The 23,059-nt window shown below is 36.2% G+C and overlaps 1 protein-coding gene across 1 annotated transcript in view; it reads right to left on the bottom strand.

Moving 5' to 3' along the window:
* The window catches only part of LOC110450740 (synaptotagmin-12-like), a 52,366-nt gene that overhangs the window by 10,099 nt on the left and 19,208 nt on the right, over nt 1-23,059 (bottom strand). Inside the window, exons 2-6 of the mRNA XM_021498420.1 lie at nt 14,825-15,118; nt 7,739-7,904; nt 7,036-7,171; nt 4,628-4,757; nt 1,674-1,886 (exon numbers count right to left, since the gene is read on the bottom strand). Of these exons, the coding sequence (XP_021354095.1) occupies nt 1,674-1,886; nt 4,628-4,757; nt 7,036-7,171; nt 7,739-7,904; nt 14,825-14,992 (813 nt within the window). The 5' untranslated portion in view covers nt 14,993-15,118. The remainder of the gene's footprint in view (nt 1-1,673; nt 1,887-4,627; nt 4,758-7,035; nt 7,172-7,738; nt 7,905-14,824; nt 15,119-23,059) is intronic.

The following is a 23,059-nucleotide window of genomic DNA, read 5'->3' on the forward strand; positions in this document are numbered from 1 at the left end:
GATAAATTATGCTATTTTTATTATTGCTAGCCAACACATCAGTCGATATAGTTTGTTTCGTCATTATTTTTTTTGATATGCATTTCACTGATATATTTTATATAATCTATAATAATTCGATTGTCCTATATCTGTGTTATACGGATTTGTGATGGATTTAATAGCAATTTGCTATTCAATTTGTATTTGCTATCGTAACACTGTCGTCTGACTATTATGCCTTTTGCACTGAAATGTATCTAATGTTGGTTTTGATTTACATGTATCAATGTTAGGACAGTAAAAACAGAACTCTGTATTTAATTCTGAGTCCTAAATTTATGGAACTCAATTGGATACAGTATCTTCTACTTAATCATTACTGTACAATTGTAAGTTTTACAACGGTCCCGGGCAATAGTTATTGCAGCTTGTATTTACTGTACATTTGTATGAAATTGTAAATGACATGTTTTTTTTGTGCAATTTTTGTCGCCTAACTACCACGAGTGAAGATTACGCAGGGACAATAGACCGCCATATTAAAAAAAACGTTTTGTAAAAAAACCACCACAACGATATACCAAAGCGTCAACAAAAAGTCATCCAAAAGTCAAAGATACACTTTTCACTCATGTTGTTATAAAATCCCTTTGTAGAATCTAACAAAAATAACAAACAGTAAACAGTCTACGATGTTGTCACCTCATACCGATTTAGAAGGGATAAGTTCAAAGCCAGACAGGAAGCTTTGTAATCAAAGGTGATTGATTACCGGAAGGCCGATTGCGAAGTGATTACAATGACGTCATAATTAAGTGACTTGTATCCGATTACCGGCGGAGCAATCTGTCTGATTAGTAGAGACACAGTTGACAATAGTAAGGCTGGAACATTTCATACGCCTACACACCGACACGCGTACACAGGAGCTGTCATACTGTCTCATCAGATCTAGCACCTCACACAAAGTGTACGCATTTATATATATATAATAAAGAAAAGATTGATGCCAGAAAACTGTGGCAAGCAAGCATGAACCTTCGTTCGAAGTGTGAACTGAAATCTTTACGCATTCCTATACAATTTATTGTCATTGTGCTGCAGCATAATCCATATCACCACAGTGATATTTTCTAACTCTGTTCTGTTCAGTGCAAGTCATCGTCTGAGAGTAACATCAACAATGTAGGTTAACCTACAATTTTAGAACATCGCAAAAATATCTATTCAAAATCACGAGAAAATGCAGAATGTAACTTGTATGAAAAATAACTATGATACAATAACTATAATGTTCCTTAAGTACGATGATCGCACTGATAGTACTAACTATGTTTACACGTTTTAGCGTATAACATTATTATTAAACACTTACACATTCATGGTTTCCTGTCAATAGTATCTCATTTATGTCCCACATCGATGTGATGTCTAATAATGAGTTTAATTCTGCCATAGATTTGAGCCACAACGTAAATTGAACCAAGCTCTGCTGATATAGCTTAAACCATATTTACCCTAGCAGAGTTAGTGTTAGGAAGTGACTAGCATTTTACCAGAGTGACATTATTTAATGTCGAAGAGAACAGAAACTTAACACACACACATTATTTATATAGTAGATAATAACGAAACAATCTCTTGGGGATTTTTTTTGAATCAAGCAGTAGTTGAATTAGCTGATTTCGTACCTCGTCAATGTCTCGGAGATTAAGCCACATTTTGATGGGAATGCGGAGGTCTATGTCACCGACCCTGATTTCCGACTCGCCAATGACCTTGTGACGAGCGTACTTGTCTACAGAGAAAACTTGGAAGAGAATGGTTCGACTGTCCAGGTCCTCGGGCTCCACTCCAAACAGGAACCTCTCCTTAAACACGGGATCTGTCGAGTTCTTCTGTATCTGTTGACATTAAAATATATATAGAAATGTATCGGGCTAAATCTCGTTATCTTGAAATAGGTTTAACCATGGCAGAATTTCGAGATATAAATTAGTATTTGACACATCCATGGTATAATATTTAGCAACATGATCAAATCATGAAATCCTTATACCGGGATATTCAGTTCATGTTCGAAGAAACATTGTTGATCTGCATTTGGATAATTCGGATTTTGTTACATCAGTTGGGAAAAGTAATTGGAAATGGTTTAATTGGGTCTTTTACAAGTTAAAGGAATTTGCGAAGACCAAGAAATTGAAGCTCAGCTGTTCATCTCATTCTTTCTCCACCGAGAAAGATTTTGTTACTATGGTCAAATGAACACTAGATACCTATATGACCGTTAGAAACATCAACGATTCCCACTTGAAGAACACACGATATCATATAAATATTACTCTCTACTGATAACAAAATGATAGCTTATTACATTTCTCTTTCGATTGTTAACTAAAAGTTAAGTTCTTCTTCTAAATTTAAAGATAGCGTTGCGTATTTCAAAAAGAAATCTAATAGAATCGTTACATTGGAATTTCCAAAGCTGTTATGAAAAATCACTTGTGTCAAAATACCTGAAATTTCCATGACAAACAAATGATGTGAACTATCATCAGGGTACTACGTGGTATGAATAAATGAATGGTCATTATTCTATTCTATTTTGCTAAGTTTCACCTTAACGACGAAGGCAAAATAAGGTGTTGTCGGTTTTATCAGCAACATGATCACAATCATCGTTCATTCACTAAAATACCAGTGGTAACCTTTCTAAATATTGCTGGACTTTAAGTCATGTAGGATCTACGCTACTGCATGCAGATAAAAACGATTTTTGATAGATGGAAATCAATTTGCTTATTGCATGTAAACGGTTGAGTTACAATGGTTAATTTCTTCCTCACATGAACACGAAAACAATCAAAAACATATCTATCAAAACTTCATGTCACCAAACTATGTTTTAGTAAGTAATTACATTTCAACATGCAAAGAATACATTTACTTCCAAACACATTAATTTCAACGTTTCGTAAAGAACGACTTTGAAATTATTTGTATTACGTCAATGTGATGGTGCACGTTAGACTGTATCTATTCGGATCAGGTAACAGCTGACCAATTGCAGGCATCACTATTTCTGACGAGGTCACGTGATGTTTTGGCACAGTCATATACCAATTCCATTCGCAAATCAATCACTGTCATTAATGAATGTTGGAGGTATCCAATTTACATGAAATGAACATCAGAAACGCATTAAATGTTCATCATAAAATCATGACCATGTTGTCAGTGGGCTGAGGAATTCGCTAGGAATACCCTTCGAAGATACAGTATCTTGTGCATGTATTTAATTTAATCAGGTCCCTGCAAGAGCAGACCACATGTCAATATCGACATGCTTTGTGGAAACTCAAAATGCCATACACCACTTTCAGGAAAATGGAGCAAAACAAACACGATTGTGAGAGAAAAGCTGTGTTAATGAATTAAATAAACGAGGTTTTTATTGTGTTACCATACATAGAACTAAATCATAAAACCGTATATAAAAGGAATTCCCGGAAATTGTAGTCGATCAGCAGTATTGATCACTACCGTCGTGGTAAGACACCCTTTAATCGCTATCCGCCAACATTGGGATATTTAACCGAGATATGAAGGATTGCGATAGAAATGTTTACAACTGTTTTCACTCAGTTTCTCTTCCCCTAGTGCGCCTGAAGCCTTCCAGACAGTTTGATTCATAACAATATATGTTTTATTAAGTTGAAAAAATCGTTAATTTGCAATTCATCAGCAATCTTCAAATTGTAAAATATATGATGATGTAGGCAGTACGAATCACCATGGGCTAACTGCACCTGCTTTGAGATGAAATCAAATTAATAAATGCCTTATTAACATCATCTATAGTATATTTCGGTCAGAAGTCATTTTAAATCTCCGTTCACCTAATGTAGGTTCAACAAACTTAGTAAGCAACATAAAAAACAAGAAAACGTTACGATTTGGACTGGCACTATAATAAGATATTTAATTAGGAGAAAGTTTCAGCATATAAACGAAAAAAAAAGTTGGAGGGATGATATGTAAGAGGTCGACAAATGTCAACAGAAACCATCTACATGTATACGTAGTATATCCTATGCGTAGTATGGTAAACCATAACCATATATGGTCAGTGTTTGTAAATTTGAGACATTGAGAGCGACTAAGGAATGGATTTTCTCATTTGGGATTTTCCTCTTATAAAAAAGATTTTCCTCTTATTAAAAAGTGTTTTCGTGTAACGGGACATCGGTGTGTAGAGGTGAATCACCTCTGATCCTTTATAATGGTAGCACATAGGGAAATGGCTCGTCGTAAAAACTCGTTTTAAACCACAAAAAACATGAGAGAACACCATACTAAGTAATGTTTATATGGAGAAACTGATAATCCCGCCGGATCTTGGCTTAAATCATATTAATCCAGCTGTTCGTATCTGGATTTTAACCACGAGCTCGCGACAAAAAGAAGAGATGTTTTAAATTAGTTATTTGATTTCAACTGGTTTGATTCAGGCTTTCCTTTCATAACATTTTATTGATAGCACATGTTACGTAGAATTTGGTCAGATATTATATGCTGTATAGCCTTCTCCAACATTTCAATAGGAACCTCATAAACGCTATCGGTAACACTGATTGAATACCTTTGTTTGTAGCTTGGTATCTGTATCTGGCTGGAGAATTCCCCGGATGTAGGTGTCCAGTGTCCCTGAGTACTGGTTAGGGGCCAGGTCACGTGCTTGTATGATACTGACCACGAGCTCCGATACCTCTCTGTTAAATACAAATGTCATACATAGATTTATTTAACTACCAACACTTCCATCATATTATACATTTACATCATATAATCAGTAGTTTTTATCTTCTCTGTTTTATATATACCTTTTGTTTTAACAGCACAATTAGAAAGGTAAAATAAATGACTTATACACAGTGAAACTTAACCATTATAGTAATTGTATCAACTTTTCCTGTCCAGTTAAAGATACAAAAAATATCAAGTATATATATAATAAATATAATAGATCCTACCACACAGAGTATTCAAATACATCGCTTGTCTTGGAAAGCATAATAAATAATTTAATGAATATTCTATTCAGTTGCATTATTGGCAGTTTCACGTAACGGCTTATCACCTTGTGAAAATTAAGCGAAAGTAAAGCACATCCGTCGACGCCATGAATGACCATCTGACGTTATGAATTGTTTTTACAGTCCAATGAGAGTTTTCGTTCTTCACATTTGTATCATGTATTCATACATTGTGATTTGTGGTATGATTGAGTTTTTAAGACTTATGAGACGGAACATATCGTTACAAATAAAATGAAAGTATAAGCAAATTATATTTTACTCACAGAACAAAATTTCTATGAATGACATTATTCTGTAGATGAAACACATCCTCATTGCTCCTGTAATGTGTTTCTATACAATAAAGAATTTTATATAAATTACACTAGCCAAAGGGCTTTTTGTTTTAAAATATTAGTTATATCCTATAATATTTCTATTTTGTTTTCATGTAATGTAAGTGTTTGGTGTTTTTCTGTGTCTCGATAAGGGAGCGTATTGCTCAGCAAATTTGACAACCTATATTGTCTACTCTGTCGGAATAACTTCCTTGCCCCACATACCAATTACAAGTAATTCATATCCAACAAACATTCCTTTGGAAGGATCAGTTTTATATGGGAATTTACCGTTAATATTGCTTCTTTGACCCTTATGTATATAAATTATAATATACATATATTATCTTATGTATACATATATTATAATACGTATAATATATATAGATAATATATCAGTGTATCCATTACAAAAATATTACAAAGTTGTTTGATCTAATTTCACTTTGGATATTTCACATACTTAGATATTGTGTCAGTCTTGCCTTTGAAATTTTGTATAATTTGTTTCTGGTTACCGTCCTCTATGAAATCTGACACATTATCTTGTGACATTTGTACCAAGTGACCCAGACAGACGCAGCAACATCGCCTGGCTGAATGCCATAATGGGTAGGGAACAGAATTGTTTCTTGAAGGAAAACCCAGCCATTAAAATACTCCTATATCGCTATTTCGAGATGATGTTTAATTGAGCGAAATATATAGGCGCGTATAGTCCACTCCTTCGAAATAATCTGCTCTGATGCAGTACAATCATGTGTAACAATATGACTCTAGGCCAAGAGGATGGGACTTGATGTCATCATCGCGTTCCTCATATACCCTGTGGCATGGTTTGGCATACCAGTCAATTCATCACCTTGACCCTTTTATGTGATCATCATGTGCTGATGTGTTTAACTCACGTTACATAGAGTTGGAGATTATCTTCGTCATGAATTTTACAGATGATCATCAATGGGGCAGCGAACGACAACACTGTTATTACATTCAGAGTTTAAGGCTGTAAACTATTTACTTTAACGAATTGATGAATGACTGTGGACATTAAGGATGCACCAGTAAAAGTTTCATAAAGTAATGTATCTCAATACAAACTATATGTGCCTCGTTATCTTGGAACAATTGGCATCCTAATAGATTAGTCCTTTACATTGTTGTTATCGAACGAAATCCGAATTAGTTTGACCTGGAAAATTAGTTGTTGTTATTAATGTTTTAGTTGATGTTTTGGATACTATTATACCCATGTTAACGTAAATTCCCTGCAATGATAAAAAAATAAGAACATTGCTATTGATTTAAATTTGCTTAAAACATTTTTCTTTCACGTGATATTCATTAACGAAAGATTGACGTACGATAGTGTGATATGAAGTAGTATTTCAGCAAAACACATTTTTTCACTTGATATTCATTAACAAAAGATTGACGCACGATATAATGATTTGCAGTGTCACTTTTCTAACTGCATTTAAGATGCAAGGTGAGTTGTCTTTCATTATGTGGTCAAATTGTTTGTCAAATATAGGTGCGGTGTAAATATGGTGTCATTTAATCAGCCTAAATGCGCGTGCTAAATGTTATTGTAACAAATGGAGCAGATAACATGATAAAGCTAGAAGACCAACCTGTCGTATTCTAATGCAAATTCCAGTTGTCCAATCTTCGGCATATCCGGTTGCATTTCCAGTACCGAGGAGTCTGAAGCTACGCTGTCACATGACTCTGCTCTGCGTATTGTGTGAGGAATCTCTACCTCAGAGGCTGTAATAGCAAGGCAGTCAACGTTACATGAAAGACAGCGGTGACATATGTGACCGCAGAACAAATGCAAAAAACTATTATTGTAGACGGTATCTAACAGGTATATAAAATACGGAATAACTCGAAAGGGTTCATAATCAATATGAAAATGAAAAAATTCATCTTGTTTTCTAGACCAACAGTATGGAAACATATCACTTTCAACCTGTTGCAGTCCCTAAACCTAACCTTCGGAACGGGAAACCGCTCTGTATCATTAATTTTATTGCTTCTATTTGATGTTTCCTCAAACGTTAGGGTAATGAGAAACTAAAGTAAAAACGAAACAGTAAACACCGTTTGTTTAAAAGTTTCAGTATTAAGATAAGACATACAGTATGTTTGTACATATTACTAATTTATAATTGTACTTACTGAATTTATGTAATGAATACACTTTAAAATTGAAGGTAACCTCAAACTACTACACGCAGACGAGGAAAGCGATACCAAACACAAACCAGGGGAGACACTATAACATTCCTTGCACATATAAACTAAGAACTTGAACTAAGGCCAATCACTTACCGACGGACACAGGACTACTGCGCGCACTTTCTTCTTGTCGCGGAGGTGAATAACTGCGAGGTGGGGAGTACGTTGCGGTCTGTGCGTAGTTTGGATCAGACTGGATGGTATCGTACTGTACAAACTTTCCACTGGTGTCCAGGACAAAGTCAGACTCGGAATTGACCTGTACAGCAAGTGAGAAAAAAGGCTGACATGAATATGTTAACAATAATATTTACTAGGGAGGTGCTTGTCAGCACATATTTTGCCTTGCGTAACATAATACTTAATTGCAGTATATAGTTATATTTTAATGACAATATATATATAGTTGTTTTTTGACATTTAACAGATTAACATTTAACGATGACAACATTATCTCAAACGTGGGTATAGGAATTCAGTTGTGTGTAATGATCGGAAGCTATTAGGCGTTTGGGTTGGTATTTCGTTATCGTATTACATGCTTGAATAAAATAATTGTAAAATCCACTTTTCTTGACAAACCGTGCTGCTATGAATAATCTAAAAACGAGTTTCATATATTTAATCAATTGATACGTGTTGCTAAATATCCCCTTTCAGCAATATATAACTGAGATTTTATTCTAAGCGTTGTACATGAACACTTTCTGTAATGATGATAGCGTTCAGTAAAATAATTAAATGGGGGTAATATCACATATGATATTGTATTCTGCCACTATAGGTATATATAACAGAACAATATAATGTACGATAACTCTTCGAGGCAGAAATTACGTTTGACATTTAGTAACAAAAATAGAACCAGAAAGGGCATTTTACTAATATGGCTTCATAATCCTTCAAATGTGTGACACGTTATAAACACTGATAAACAACTGATCATTGAGCTTTGATTGTACTTTAAGGTGAATAACATCTGTTTGGTTAGTGACATTGGATTACGGTTAATGACATTTGATTATGGCAAATGACATCTGAGATGTGGTAAGTGGCATCTGTAAAAATGAAAGTATAGATCGTCAGATCTACAATGGTTAAATTATTACCGGCCCCACACATTTAGTTTTGTTTGATGTATTAGTTCCAATTTGAGGGTTATGCAACTGATACTGCCAGAAACAAGGAACCAATTTTATTGGATTATTTGAAACAGACACATATTCTTTCAAGGTAAAAAGTATATAAGAAGTGAAATAAAAAAGGGAATATATACCACATCTTCAACACGCAAAACAATAGAACAACAGATCTAAAGGATGATACAGGAAAACACGAGAAACAGCAGGAACACATATCAAATGCCGTTGAAACCATGTGCTCTGAAAGGATACACTTTCGGCGCCCATCAAATCAAGATGTGTTTTCCCTATAAAATAATCCATATCGACTACCGGAGGGACTAAACATGACTCTGATGTAATGCAAATCGACCTCGGAATCACTTGTCACCCATTGATGACATGAATAAATGTTTGCGTATTGAACTGTTTGTGACCGACTGTCTTTCCGGAATTTCAGGGCGGACATAGTGATGGATGTTGATGTTTAGCAGGCACCGTTTAGCTCTCTGGGCACATCCTGGATTGTATGGTGAAGTTAATGTTATATTGTCAATTCCTGTTGTGTTGTGTTAGAACTAATTATTAGTTGTAGTAGTTATATAGTTAAGCTATCTTCTTTCAAAGACTGAACAGTTCCCCATTTGTAAAGTCAAAGTATGTGTACGATTCTGTATTTTTATGCTGCCTGTTCCAAAAATACGCATAGTTTCGACTGTGCCACGTTCTTGTGTCAAAGATGGTAATGTCTAGGAATGGAGTTGGCCGGCTGTAGGGTATGAATGTCAATGCTATAATAAGTTTGCTTAAACTATGTAAGTTCAGCATATTGCATTTTCGGCATTGACTTTCATTGATTACAGGCTGGTTAGGCTTTGAGTTTCTAGAGGTCCTTTTGGAAAATGATGTGTTTTCTGAAGCTCCATTAAATGTCCAGGAGTGAAGCTATACATGTAATTCATTACTATACTAGCATCAGTTTTGTGAACTCAAATCATTATTGTTGCAGAAGTTTTCACAATCGCTGGTTAGGAAGACGATGTTTCTCCTTCCCGGGTGATACGCCCAGCCTGTCCTGCTTTTGCCATTTGCTATATCGCTAGAACAATGCAGTGTTATGGAAGTTATTCATTCCTTGATGGTATTGTTATTTCCGACTTCGCTAAACGAAAGGCTCTCTAAAATCACGTTGATGGTGTCTATAGTTTTCCTATTTGTTGTGTTATATTGCTACTTTATTATTGCTGGTTTTCTTCTCGATCTGTCTTGACATTTTGCCAGGCCAGTTTGTTTGTAATATTGAAAGACTTTCCTACTCCCACGATGTTGGCTTTTGTTGATTGGCAACATACGTGTGTGTAATAAGGTACCGATAGGCTCTTGGTCGGAGGCATGGTCGTCTAGTGGTAGGACGCTGAGGTCGTGACCGAAGGGTTGCGGGTTCGATTCACGCAACGGCACGGCACTGTGTTGTATCTTTGAGCAAGATGCTTTACTCCGCTTGTTCCAGTCTACTCAGCTGTAAATGAGTACGTGGTTGGACAGTGCTAGAATTGTAGAATGCTAGCTATGAGCGCCGAAATGGCAGCACCGACTGTATACTCCCCGGGGTGTTGAGAAATATATTGGCTGGTTGCAAAGGCCCTATAACCACGGATAATAATTTGTGAACGACCAACGAAGAAGGTTGTGATAAAGCGGTATATATGAACGTCGAATTATTATTATTAATGTTATTATATACCTTGCCAAGCCAAGTATGCCCTGCTCATTTTTTGTTAGGTATGGCTAGATGGTGTCTACAAGTGACTGCTGAGTGACACAATTTCGGAAACCAAGTTTCACAGACTGACAGGGCCAGTAAACGTCTGAATAATTGATGACGATATCAACAACAGGAATAGCTTGTCGGGGTTTAAGTGTTTCAAATATCATAGAACGAAATGTTTCGAGTGATATGCAAAAATTGCCTATGGATTTGTCAATGTTTTTGACAGTTTGAATTGTTTTATTTATTTCGTAGTCCCTTTCGCCTCGTGAGTTCTCCCCAAAGACTATATTTACTTTACAAGATTGTAAACCTTTCCAAGAGAGTGCTTTTGTCGTCTCTGTTTCTGCTATAGCCAACAGGGAAGGCTTCATTGGTTTCCAAATTATCAGGAATTTGACTTTGTAAGGCTTCGCGTCCGAGGAGATTGTTTGTCATTCCTGGGGAGACCGTATAGAGTACTCTGTCAAACTCTGTTTTGATGACGCAATTGTTGACCAACTTGATGATATGGTATGACAAGTGTAAGATAAACTGAAAAAAGGGATCATTTAGAGTCTCAGATCGATTATGAAGTTGATGGAGCAATCACAGATTGGCGCGAGCACCGGAGTTCGCAGCTGCTGAAGTGAACGTTTTATAGTTCATACTGTAAAACTGCCAGCATTCTCAGACGACATGCCACTAAATTACAGGACCAGGTGACGCCCAGCCAGGGGCAGGATCTAAGTGATTATCTATGCTTATCTTCTGTATGACATATAGATTGAATCCAAATTTTAATACATGTTTTTATCTTCTAGATGACCATTTTCATCACGTCAGACACGTTACATGGTCAACTTATCAAACAAAATGTGAGCAGGGAAATACCATTGAAAGGGAAGGAGCATTGAAAGACGTTAGCCGAATTGCTGCACGATAGAACTCTGGGGTAGTGTCACTAGACTAGCACAAAAAAATAAAAAAAATAAAACTCACTATCGATAGAAAATGCTACAGAAACGAAGTAGACATCAAAATGCTGTATTTGTAGGGGGTCAATGGCATTATAACAATCACACCGCAGATGAATTAATGCGTTGAGCTCAAACCCATTTTTAGCATAATACTGTAATCATATTGACATAATCAATTGGAATTTCAAAAGCTACGTTCCAGGTTTTATTAGTGTGTAACAGGAAAGAGAATAGTGTGCTTTCACCGGGGATCGAACCCTCGATCTCCAGGTTCCTAGTCGGACGCTCTACCACGGAGCTAACGGGAAATTATACTAGTTTATACTTGTGAAGATAGATCAATAGCTGAAATAAAACCATCGCTACATTTGAACATTAACATGCATACAGCTAAAGAACGAAACTGTCCATACCGAGGCTTTTCAAGCATTTCATGTACACTGATTGCATTCATTTGAACCATTAAAATGTAGCTATAGTTACGTGATAAAATCTAAAATAAATATTAGATAGAATACTAGTTACCAACTACTCTGCTAATAAAGTATTGATTCACCACTATATAAGCAACAGATGCTTGCAGCAGTCTCATATTATACAATACATTTATATTTGTTTGAAGGACGTTAACAAGACCTAAAAAGTGACATGTATGTGTAATGTAAAACAGCAAACAAACAAAAAATAGATTACTCTGTAGAAAAGGTCGATAAATAACACCCCACTGGCGACACAAGATCAACAACTTCGATCAATACATAATATTTACCAATACGATAAAAAAAACATTGTGCTGTCTCCATTACGTTTTGCAAATCTGAGAAGTGAATAAATGGGAAATCTTAGAACATTTCTTAGTATCGTGCTAAAATATGGTACATCGTATCAACGAACGAACATGATAATTATAGATACAAGAAATGTTGGTCGTGCTGAAACATTGATATAACTGCAAGAAAAACATGCACTTTCAGGAGAGATCCTCACTTCCGTGGCATCACGTTTGACACTTTTCCCAACCTTTGATACAAATCATTAACTGCATTCCGTTTTGCATGGCAGTTGTATGTGTTGATAAGCGATATGCATGCAAAATTGAAAGTGAAAAAGCAGACTTGGGGACATTAGTATGCGTACAGCCTAGGCGTGCAATCACGAATAAGGTCATTTCAATTAGTGTTTTTGTCGTGTATCTAACTCTCGTCCATGGGCGCGTGTATCAGACTGAAAGGTTATCTCGGAAGCAGACCCAAGACCCCAGGGACTAATCCTAGCTGGCAAAGCTTGCATAGCAAGACGATATCGTGAGATGTTGTTTGCAAGGAATCCTTTTGACCCTTGATTATTTCTTATACCAAGGACACCTCCATAATGTCAAAGTTGAACTCTCAATCTACACAGATTGGGAGGTCCAAATATCACAAAGTCTTGAAAACGTTTGACTAAGACACGGTAATTAGAGTTGGACTTTCTGGAATGGAAATTCGTGTCAATGGAGAGAATGGTCTCAAATGGTTTCGTTGACACGAAGTTTAGATAGCAGAGAGTGCTCAGACATGTTGACTACTTTTGTATAACGGTATGACGGGCATCGTACGCAGCAGTTTGTATTGTTCGTCTTGCAGTAATTGGAGATGGCCAAGATTAAGTTACACGCATCCTATCAACACTTGCAAAACGCACGGTGGTTGTATAATAACATACCTTGATGATATCACACAGGAAGGTAAAAATAGACAAGTCAACACTGTTTTGCGAAAACTGCTTGTGGTTGCTATTTTTCATTTCCCATAGTTGCTTTCCTCTTAACTGATCATTCAGAAATTTGAGAAAGGTTTTTCTTTCTTTAAAGAAAATTGAAGCTAAGATGTTCTCATCTTCATAAGGGATATAGTGGCAAATACTTTCACGCGACATTACCGGCTGTAGCTTAAAAATGCTTCTCATGTTTATTTTGGAGGGTAATTGTATCCCTTCACACAAATATGGATATGGGGAAATGCCAGGTACTAGCCATCTGATTTCGCATCAAACCCATTTAATGTAAAAACACCAACACCCACATTTTAAAAGAAAAATAGAATTATTTTTCCAGATTTGTGTAAAATAACGCTGACTTGTTCAAATCACACCTATGAGCTAAACGCGATCGTTGTTGAACCATTAGGTGAATCTGTAATATATTATGCAGCTTTCCCTTAAATGTTCATACCAAACATGTTGGTTTCGTTTAAAATAGATTTACCAATTGAATTCAACAATCCAATATATATCAGCTTCTTATCCAAAATATAATCAGTTTTCATGCTTGCATTTTGGCGCGGAAATTTATGATCTCATTTGGGATTGAGTAATGGTTGGGTAACTGCTTCATCACACATGGCCGCTGATTTGGAGCACACGTCAATTTAATAAATTGGAACTACAACATCACATCACGTAATGCCAACGCTATGTTCGAAAACAAAAGGAATTGTTTAAATCCGTGCACATTGCTCTGCATTTGCTATCGATCTTAGTGCATGTCAATTTGCGTCGTCAGGCAATATATCATTTGTAATGCAAAGCCGCCAACAACACTCAGTTATGATGCCGCCCGTAACGCTTTACTTCAGACGTGGTGTGATGGCATCCGTGATTATCAAATCAAGTTAACTAGTTTACTAGTCGAGTTAAATGAAACATGCATCGTCTTTTGAAGCTATGAAATTATTAAAAGCAGTTACTGTACGAGATTAAGATGAAACTGTCATAGACTTTGCTTAACACTCATGGTCGTTGTATGAAGTTGTATTGTCTTTTTAAGTCAAATTCCGACGTCACAGAACTCAGAACCATTTTTTAACATTTCCTGATCAAACGTTAGAGCAGAGGCCTTCAATCAGTTTGAAACCTTACCAGTTAGCAGGAACCTCAAAGGAATCACAGCCTTTAAATTAGATTAGTAAAGATTTTGATCAACATGAATTAAGGATGCTTCTTCCAAAAATTAGTTAAAACCTTGGTAGTAGTTTTGGAGACGATATTACTTAAAGCAAATCAGCCTATTCTCAGTCCCTATAATTTTGGATAATTTTGGATATATAATTGAATAAATCCATATCATAAACGAGTATTCTTGCTTATAAGAAATAATCTTGAATTCCTATGAATGCAAATTTTATTTCAGTATGTCAATGAATATTTCCATAACATAAACGAGTCTTTCTGTTTAATGCATGTAGAAGTACTATCGAATTCAAAATGCAAATTCTATTTCAGGTTATACCTATAAGACACCTTATGAAATATCAATAGTTATGAACACATATACAGTTATAGTAGTACGTACCATGTATCCGTTGTATTGCTCATGCTGTGTCAATACGGCTTTTTCTTCTCCAGAGGCAAAACAGGATGTGAAGTGGTATATCCCAAAAAGACGGATCAGAATGGCAATCACCACCGCCGCCACCATACATATTCCAAGAACAAGGAGGGCTATCCCTACGTCACTCATTTCTCCATGAAAACGAAAATGTCGGGATGATGATGTTTGCTGGAATTTTTAACGAAAACGCGGGAGATAACTTGTCCTGTAAAGTTTGTCTTCCTCATCCGGGTCCGTGATGGGTCATGGTGGAACCTGAAGAAACAAAAATGAAATAAATAAGTTACAACTATAATGCTATTACCACACTTCTAACACAATTACAAGACTAATTTGCTTCGCTGATGCATTATTCAATCAGTAATGTAACCCCAGCACTAAATGTTTGTACCTTTTCTGTTTGAAATGTCGTAGCTCATTTCTGAACAAACATATATAAAGTCATAACAGTTTTACAATCGGTAAAACCAGGATATTATCTGACACTGCAATATTTATGGCTTCTAAGCAACATTTAAAAAGTTCACATCTGAAATGTGAGAATCTGTACATGTGAAAAACAATTTCATCTTCGGAAGATAATAAGGAGAAATCAATACTGAATTTCAAAGTTAATTAATGTTTTAATCTACCTCGCGGGAGCAAACCTTCTATTAAAGTTTCACGGTATATCGATGACACGGTCCTATGATGGGGTGACGTTGATTGCCACAGCAGACCAAACATAAAAAAGTGCATGTTAAATTAATGAGAAAAGAATCATGCATTATCGATGGGAAGCACTCTGACAACTTTAATATATTTGACTATCTACCGGCTAGTAGGTCACATAGAACGAGACTGCTTACAACAAACCAGGTCGTCGTAGAACATGAAATGTATAGCTCGTCAAAGTTAACTCTTTTGGCGTTCGTACACCTAGTATCAATAATGGTCATATATCACATATTATCTGTAACATGTAAACTGTAAAATCATCAGATATACATCATAGCAAGTATATGACATGGTCAAGACGATACAGAATATGATTATTGCCAATAAAGCATATGGTTAGGGCTAGGAATATGATTTTTTAGACTGTTACAAAACAGATTATCATCAGAACAATGTAGAACATGATTAAATTAAAAGAATATTGTCTTTGTAGAGCAGAATATGGTCAGGACAGTGTAGATCATGATTGGGTACTATATAGAACATTGTCACGGCTGTACAGAATATGTTCACGACAGTATAGACTATGATTAGGACTATATAGAACATTGTCACGGCTGTACAGAATATGTTCACAACAGTATAGACTATGATTTGGACTATATAGAACATTGCAAAGGCTGTACAGAATATGTTTACAACAGTATAGACTATGATTGGGACTATATAGAACATTGTCACGGCTGTACAGAATATGTTTACAACAGTATAGATTATGATTGGGATTATATAGAACATTGTCACGGCTGTACAGAATATGTTCACGGCAGTATAGACTATGATTGGAACTATATAGAACATTGTCACGGCTGTACAGAATTTGTTCACGGCAGTATAGACTATGATTGGGATTATCTAGAACATTGTCACGGCTGTACAGAATATGTTTACGACAGTATAGACCATGATTGGGACTATATAGAACATTATCACGGCTGTACAGAATATGTTTACAACAGTATAGACTATGATTGGGACTATATAGAACATTGTCACGGCTGTACAGAATATGTTCACGGCAGCATAGACTATGATTGGGACTAAAACGAACACTGTCACGGCTGTACAGAATATGTTTACGACAGTATAGATTATGATTGGGATTATCTAGAACATTGTCACGACTGTACAGAATATGTTCACGACAGTATAGACTATGATTGGGACTATAACGAACACTGTCACGGCTGTACAGAATATGTTCACAACAGTATAGACTTTGATTGGGACTATATAGAACATTGTCACGGCTGTACAGAATATGTTCACGACAGTATAAACTATGATTGGGACTATATAGAACATTGTCACGGCTGTACAGAATATGTTCACGGCAGTATAGACTATGATTAGGACTATATAGAACATTGTCACGGCTGTACAGAATTTGTTCACGGCAGCATAGACTATGATTGGGACTATATAGAACATTGTCACGGCTGTACAGAATATGTTCACGGCAGCATAGACTATGATTGGGACTATAACGAACACTGTCACGGCTGTACAGAATATGTTTACGACAGTATAGACTATGATTGGGATTATCTAGAACATTGTCACGACCGTACAGAATATGTTCACGACAGTATAGACTATGATTGGGACTATATAGAACACTGTCACGGCTGTACAGAATATGTTCACGACAGCATAGACTATGATTGGGACTATATAGAACATTGTCACGGCTGTACAGAATATGTCCACGACAGTATAGACTATGATTGGGACTATATAGAGCATTGTAACGGTATGACATATTATTATCACGACAATATAGAATATGATTTAGAAATATAGAACATAGTCACTATAGTACAGAATATGATCTCGACAATAAAGAGTATGACTTGGATTATATAGAACATTATCATGGTATTACATTGTATTATCAAGACAATATGTATTATGATTGAGACAATATAGGACACTGGCATGGTAATACAGAATATTATCACGACAACACAGAAACACCCAGTACAACCAAACAGAATAAAATAACAAATAGATTTCTACACTTTACAATAAGAAATTTCGTCAGACCTAGTTAGCAATAGGGACTAATAAGGACATGAGCGTTTGTGTAAAAATGATCTAGATGCTTTTGTAAACCAAAATGTTTTTCAAATCGAAATAAATGCAAAAGGGTTGAAATTCATTTGATCATGTTTTACCTACAAAGTGTACTTGTACCGGGGGTGACTTTCCCTATGACGTGTTTGTTTAGTCAGACGTCAGCGGGTAGATGGTGTAACTAAAGTTAGCACAGACTCTTAATTCATAGGAGGCACGGTAGTCTAGTGGTAGGACGTCGAGCTCATGACCGAAGGGTTGCGGATTCGAGTAACGGCACGGCACTGTGTTGTATCTTTGAGCAAGATACTTTACTCCTCTTGTTCCAGTGTACTCAGCTGTAAATGAGTACGGGGTTGGGCAATGATAGAAATGTAGAAGATTGCTAGCTGTGAGCGCCGAAATGGCAGCACCGGCTGTATGCTCCCCTGGGAGTTGAGAACGATATTGGCTTGTTGCAAAGGCCCTATAACCGCGGATAATAATTTGTGAACCGCTTTGAGACGCCCTACGAACTAGGTTGTGATAAAGCGGTATATAAGAACCTTGAATTATCATTACTATAATTATTAATTAATTACACCCGTAAATGTACTTAAATAGGTTCATGGTTGTGCTTACCTAGTACTGGTCTGTCAGCATTACCAGTGCGGTTAATTTTGAACTATCACGCGGGCTATATAAACCACCTATCGATTCATACTGTATTAGAATAGATACTAGGATTGTCTTCGGCTTGTTTTACGATTTTTGTCATCAATCTTAATTAGGTTGTCCAATTACCGGCCCGGATCCTGCCGTGTTTGACACTTGGGTCTAATACCAGATGTCAGTCGGAATCTCAGCCGCACGACCAGACCGATAAGGTTGCCGTGCGAGTTTATTGATGAGGTCAGTATCGGAGGCTCAAACAGTGTGGGTCAAGTACTTCATACTTACCATGATGCCCTACAATCCTATTTAACAATTCCAATTAAATATCAATGGGTACATGTATATATTCCTGTTTCTTTATTGTCGGGATGTACGTCAATTACATCCGGCTATTTGCACTTTGGAGTATTCTGTTAAAAAAATATACAAACTAAGACTGCAGTCACCTGGCTATGCAAACGTCGAGGAATAGCTTATTAACTTGTAATCATGGAAACAGCGTAGCAATCGTTGATCGCTCTGTTGTGGTGAAATCGGTATTGCTGCAGCAACGTTGAGCGTCATATACGTTCATCAGTCTTTTTCATTAATAAAAATATCCGCATGTTTGACGATAGTTGTGACAATCTCTCCTGAATATGACATAAGAAAAATCTTTAGAACCTCACACTCATAAACAACACATCAGATCTCCGACTAGTTTCGACGGCTCACAACTGAACTAGCAATTTTAGAAATGTTGGTTAACAATTCAACGCTTATGAAAAAGAAACGAAATGTGGTTATAGTGACAAAGTACAAATGTCATTCAGTAGACAAAATATGACGTGAAATATTGATTTCAAACATTTGAGTATAAATGATGTATTATTCTTCATTTCTGATGCTACAGCTGAAGAGTTGAAACGGAGGCTCCCGTCTCCTGTAAGTAGACAGCCGGTCTAACATTTCTTCATCACAAGTGACCAAAACGTACTCACAACATTAACACATATATATATTTGAATTGCATATACATACGAAGTTATAACATTACTACCTATTACGTATATGTGTCATGTCTCATCAACTTCTATGCTTATTCTAAAATGATGCGAACCAGTTATTATAGTATCACTGAAGCCTTTATGAATTCACTCTGCTGTTGCCTGAGTATTGATGTATACCAATACTCTGTTGTACTTCTGAGAATTTTCTGTACCATTTACGCTTATTAATCACCTTGGTTTAAAGGATATGTTAACAGCTTCCTTTGACGACTGTGCACTAGTTAACCTTCGTTGACAATGTGTTAACCGTCGAGTTATAATTAGTAGGCCTATTGTCTGTGTCTAGTTAACCTTCGTTGACAATGTGTTAACCGTCGAGTTATAATTAGTAGGCCTATTGTCTGTGTCTAGTTAACCTTCGTTGACAATGTGTTAACCGTCGAGTTATGATTAGTAGGCCTATTGTCTGTGCCTAGTTAACCTCCGTTGACAATGTGTTAACCGTCGAGTTATAATTAGTAGGCCTATTGTCTGTGTCTAGTTTATTGCATCAGCTGCATCTAGTACTCGTGAACCAGTTCTGTTAAACTTGGTCCGGCTTTTCACCTTTTAATCAATATTCTGTTTCAGTAATGATGTCCAAATGAGTTTTAACCGGCGCTGATGATAATTAGTTTGTTTGAATGAGCGACAGGAACCTAGATGTCAGCACCGACATACACATGAAAGACCAAGCTATTTAAAATAATTCTACCACCGCTGGGCACGGAACCTGGGAGAAACAGCGTCTCCTTGTCTGCTTGTTTCTGTCGTTACAAGTATAGTCAGTCTTACATTCAAACATCCAATGCAGTTTTTAAATCGCTAGTACAACTGTGCATAATAAACAGTCTTTCCAGTTGGCTCGTAGGATTTGTGGTATTCAATATGACCACAACCACATGGACAGCTTATCTCGTGTGGATATAAAAATGGAACAGCGATGTTGTCACAATGCTGTTTTTCCATTTTCAAAGTTGACTGACCTTTACAATCTTTTTCTGTTTATTTACAATATTATAGTAGTGAAAGTGTACCTACGAGAGATGGAATCTAGCTTTGTATGCTACGGTAGTGGTCTATGTGACTAAGTAGTAACAGCACTGACTCATTCAGTGTCCGACACATGTCTGTATACATACAATCTCTGCGACAGTAGTACTGGTAACATCTTCTAACATTCCCCTTATATAATTATGTGTCACGTTCACGTATGTCTGCACTACATAAAAACAATGTCGTCACCAATGACTGGCAAAGAACTTTGATAATGAATGTGAACATGGGAATTGTCTCCAAGTAAAGATAATTTCAAGTTGAAACCTTGGAAGGATATACCAACACTTAAGAGGACTAACATGCTTATTTGATGCACTCGTTTTGTAAAAATAATTTACATTTAAGGTGTTGTCATATTATTTACATTTTAACCTTAGAATCAAAAGCAATATCTCAATACATCATATTTATCGAACAGCGACGCAGAAAGCAAAACGATCTGATATAATTTGATACGATGTCCAACGGGGTTACTGTGATTATGAGCTCTTGTGCACACATGTACATGTACATTTGTCCAACTGCTAACGAGCTTTATAGTTTGAGTTTCACATAACATGAGTCTGTACTTTAAAAGGCTGGTCGTTGCATATGCAACTTGACCACTGGTTGTAACAAAAAGACATTAAAGGCACTACGGCGTCAAACAACCAAGTATAACTGCAAGAATGGTTGGGTTTCTTATAGGTCAGTCGTAAGATAAGGGATCATATTTGGCTGGCGGTATCAGATTTGAATGTGAAGTGACGAGGCCCAGACGTCATCGATTTGTATGTACGACCAGAACGAGTGATGAACTAATATATCGGGGGACTTTGGACGGTACGCTCATATATATGTCAGTGTAAATAAACAAGGGAAGGCATTATCTTCCGGATGAAGTAATAGTTACATGATGGATGAGGTGAAGCGCCCGAATTAGAGTTCAAACACCAATAGTAATACGTTCCCTGTTATCTTCTTTCTGTACCATTTCTCTCACGCAATCGCCTTTTAAGGCAAATACTCCCCTAGTCGTTCCAGGAAAACTCGAACACGAATAAAAATCTAACTTAAATAAGTTTTTGTTTTCTTTTTACTCATGTAAGTATGCTTTTCCTCTCTTGTTATCTTTGAAATCGTTGTTTAAAATGTAATGGTTGACATTTCAGTGGATTTCTTTAAAATTCTAAATTAGTTCATTGGATATTTAATTATACTATATATAAACAAATACTATTTTTCAGCAAATGATCAACAGAAAACAAACTTATATAGACGTGTCAGGGATACGCATTCTTAACATCACTTAGTATCCCTCTTTGAGGCGTTTTGTTGTAAAGAGACGACCTATATCAACATTCCACCATTGATTTTCAATTGTGACAAACGGACAATTAACAGCTGCTGTTTGACATTGCTAGCAAGCTTGCTACCATTGCGTAGGTGTAATAAGCTGTAATTGACGGATAATTCCCAACTTGACATTTCCAGGAATTGTTTCAAACTACATTCATTCCGGCTGTCCGTACTCTAAACGATTATCACAGCCCGTAATTACATCAACACAAAACGTTCACGTCTTTATTTAGTAAAATGGAGTCTGACAGAGAGGAAAAGTACAGCAGAATAGTATGAGTGACTTTGTGACTTTTTACTGTCAGTTAATCGTACATATAGCTAATTGAATATTCACTAGTTTAAGTTTTGTGGCATTTTAAATGTTATGCTTGAATTCGGGTTAATTCGACAGTACTATCACAAACACACGTCATGTACCGCCTAATACTATTTACACATCGTATCGTCTCCTTGACATTTTATACTATGGTACGACTGTACGCTGAACAAAAAACAAAGACGTTTCAGCTTTTTTTTGCTGGTAGGCACAATGGCTAATAGGGTCTCCTGTGCTCAAAAGCAACTTTAAGTCAACAAATACACAGTCATGCACGTGTAAAATATGGACGGAAACATGTTTCCGTTTATGCCTATGGCAGTACCCTAAATGGACCACAAGTTGAATTTTGCAATATCTGACACTTCAAATAAACAAATGTTTGCTGGCATATAAACAATTAATAACGATCTATTGGATTTGTATAAATAAGATTTCTATAATCCTATTTTATTCCTATAATCCGAAACAAAAAATAGCGTTGTCATCGAACGCGCAATTTATTTTACAACGTTAATAAATGAATGAATTACTTTAAGTTTGAAATTGTCTTTTGGTGCTATTTAAACTCGTAAATTATAAGGTTAAATCATTGTTTATCGTGAAATGTTGACACATTTCAATAGATTTATAAGTTTTCTATGAAGAATTATCCTTATTGGGTCCTCCCTCCTTAACTGAGCTTACGACATGATTAAAGAGTACAGTTATTGTATACGAGAGCCAAATACTGAGGTCTAGTATGTATCATCCCATATGATGCATTCAGTAAATACCGTCACAAAAAAAACAGTGTTTATTATACAAAGTCCCTGTAACACGTTGTCATCACTAGACACTGTCGCTACAGTAACACTACAAAACTTTGCTGGATATCACTTCAGCTATAGATCCAGATCTTGAAGTTTGCATTATTTCATGTTGTGAATAAATATCAAATTTTACTCGTTACGTAAAAGACTGTTCACTATATGAATGTCAGCACTCTATATCGTGCAACCAAAA

The sequence above is a fragment of the Mizuhopecten yessoensis genome, unplaced genomic scaffold (genome assembly GCF_002113885.1).
Source record: "Mizuhopecten yessoensis strain PY_sf001 unplaced genomic scaffold, ASM211388v2 scaffold5459, whole genome shotgun sequence".
NCBI lineage: Eukaryota > Metazoa > Mollusca > Bivalvia > Pectinida > Pectinidae > Mizuhopecten > Mizuhopecten yessoensis.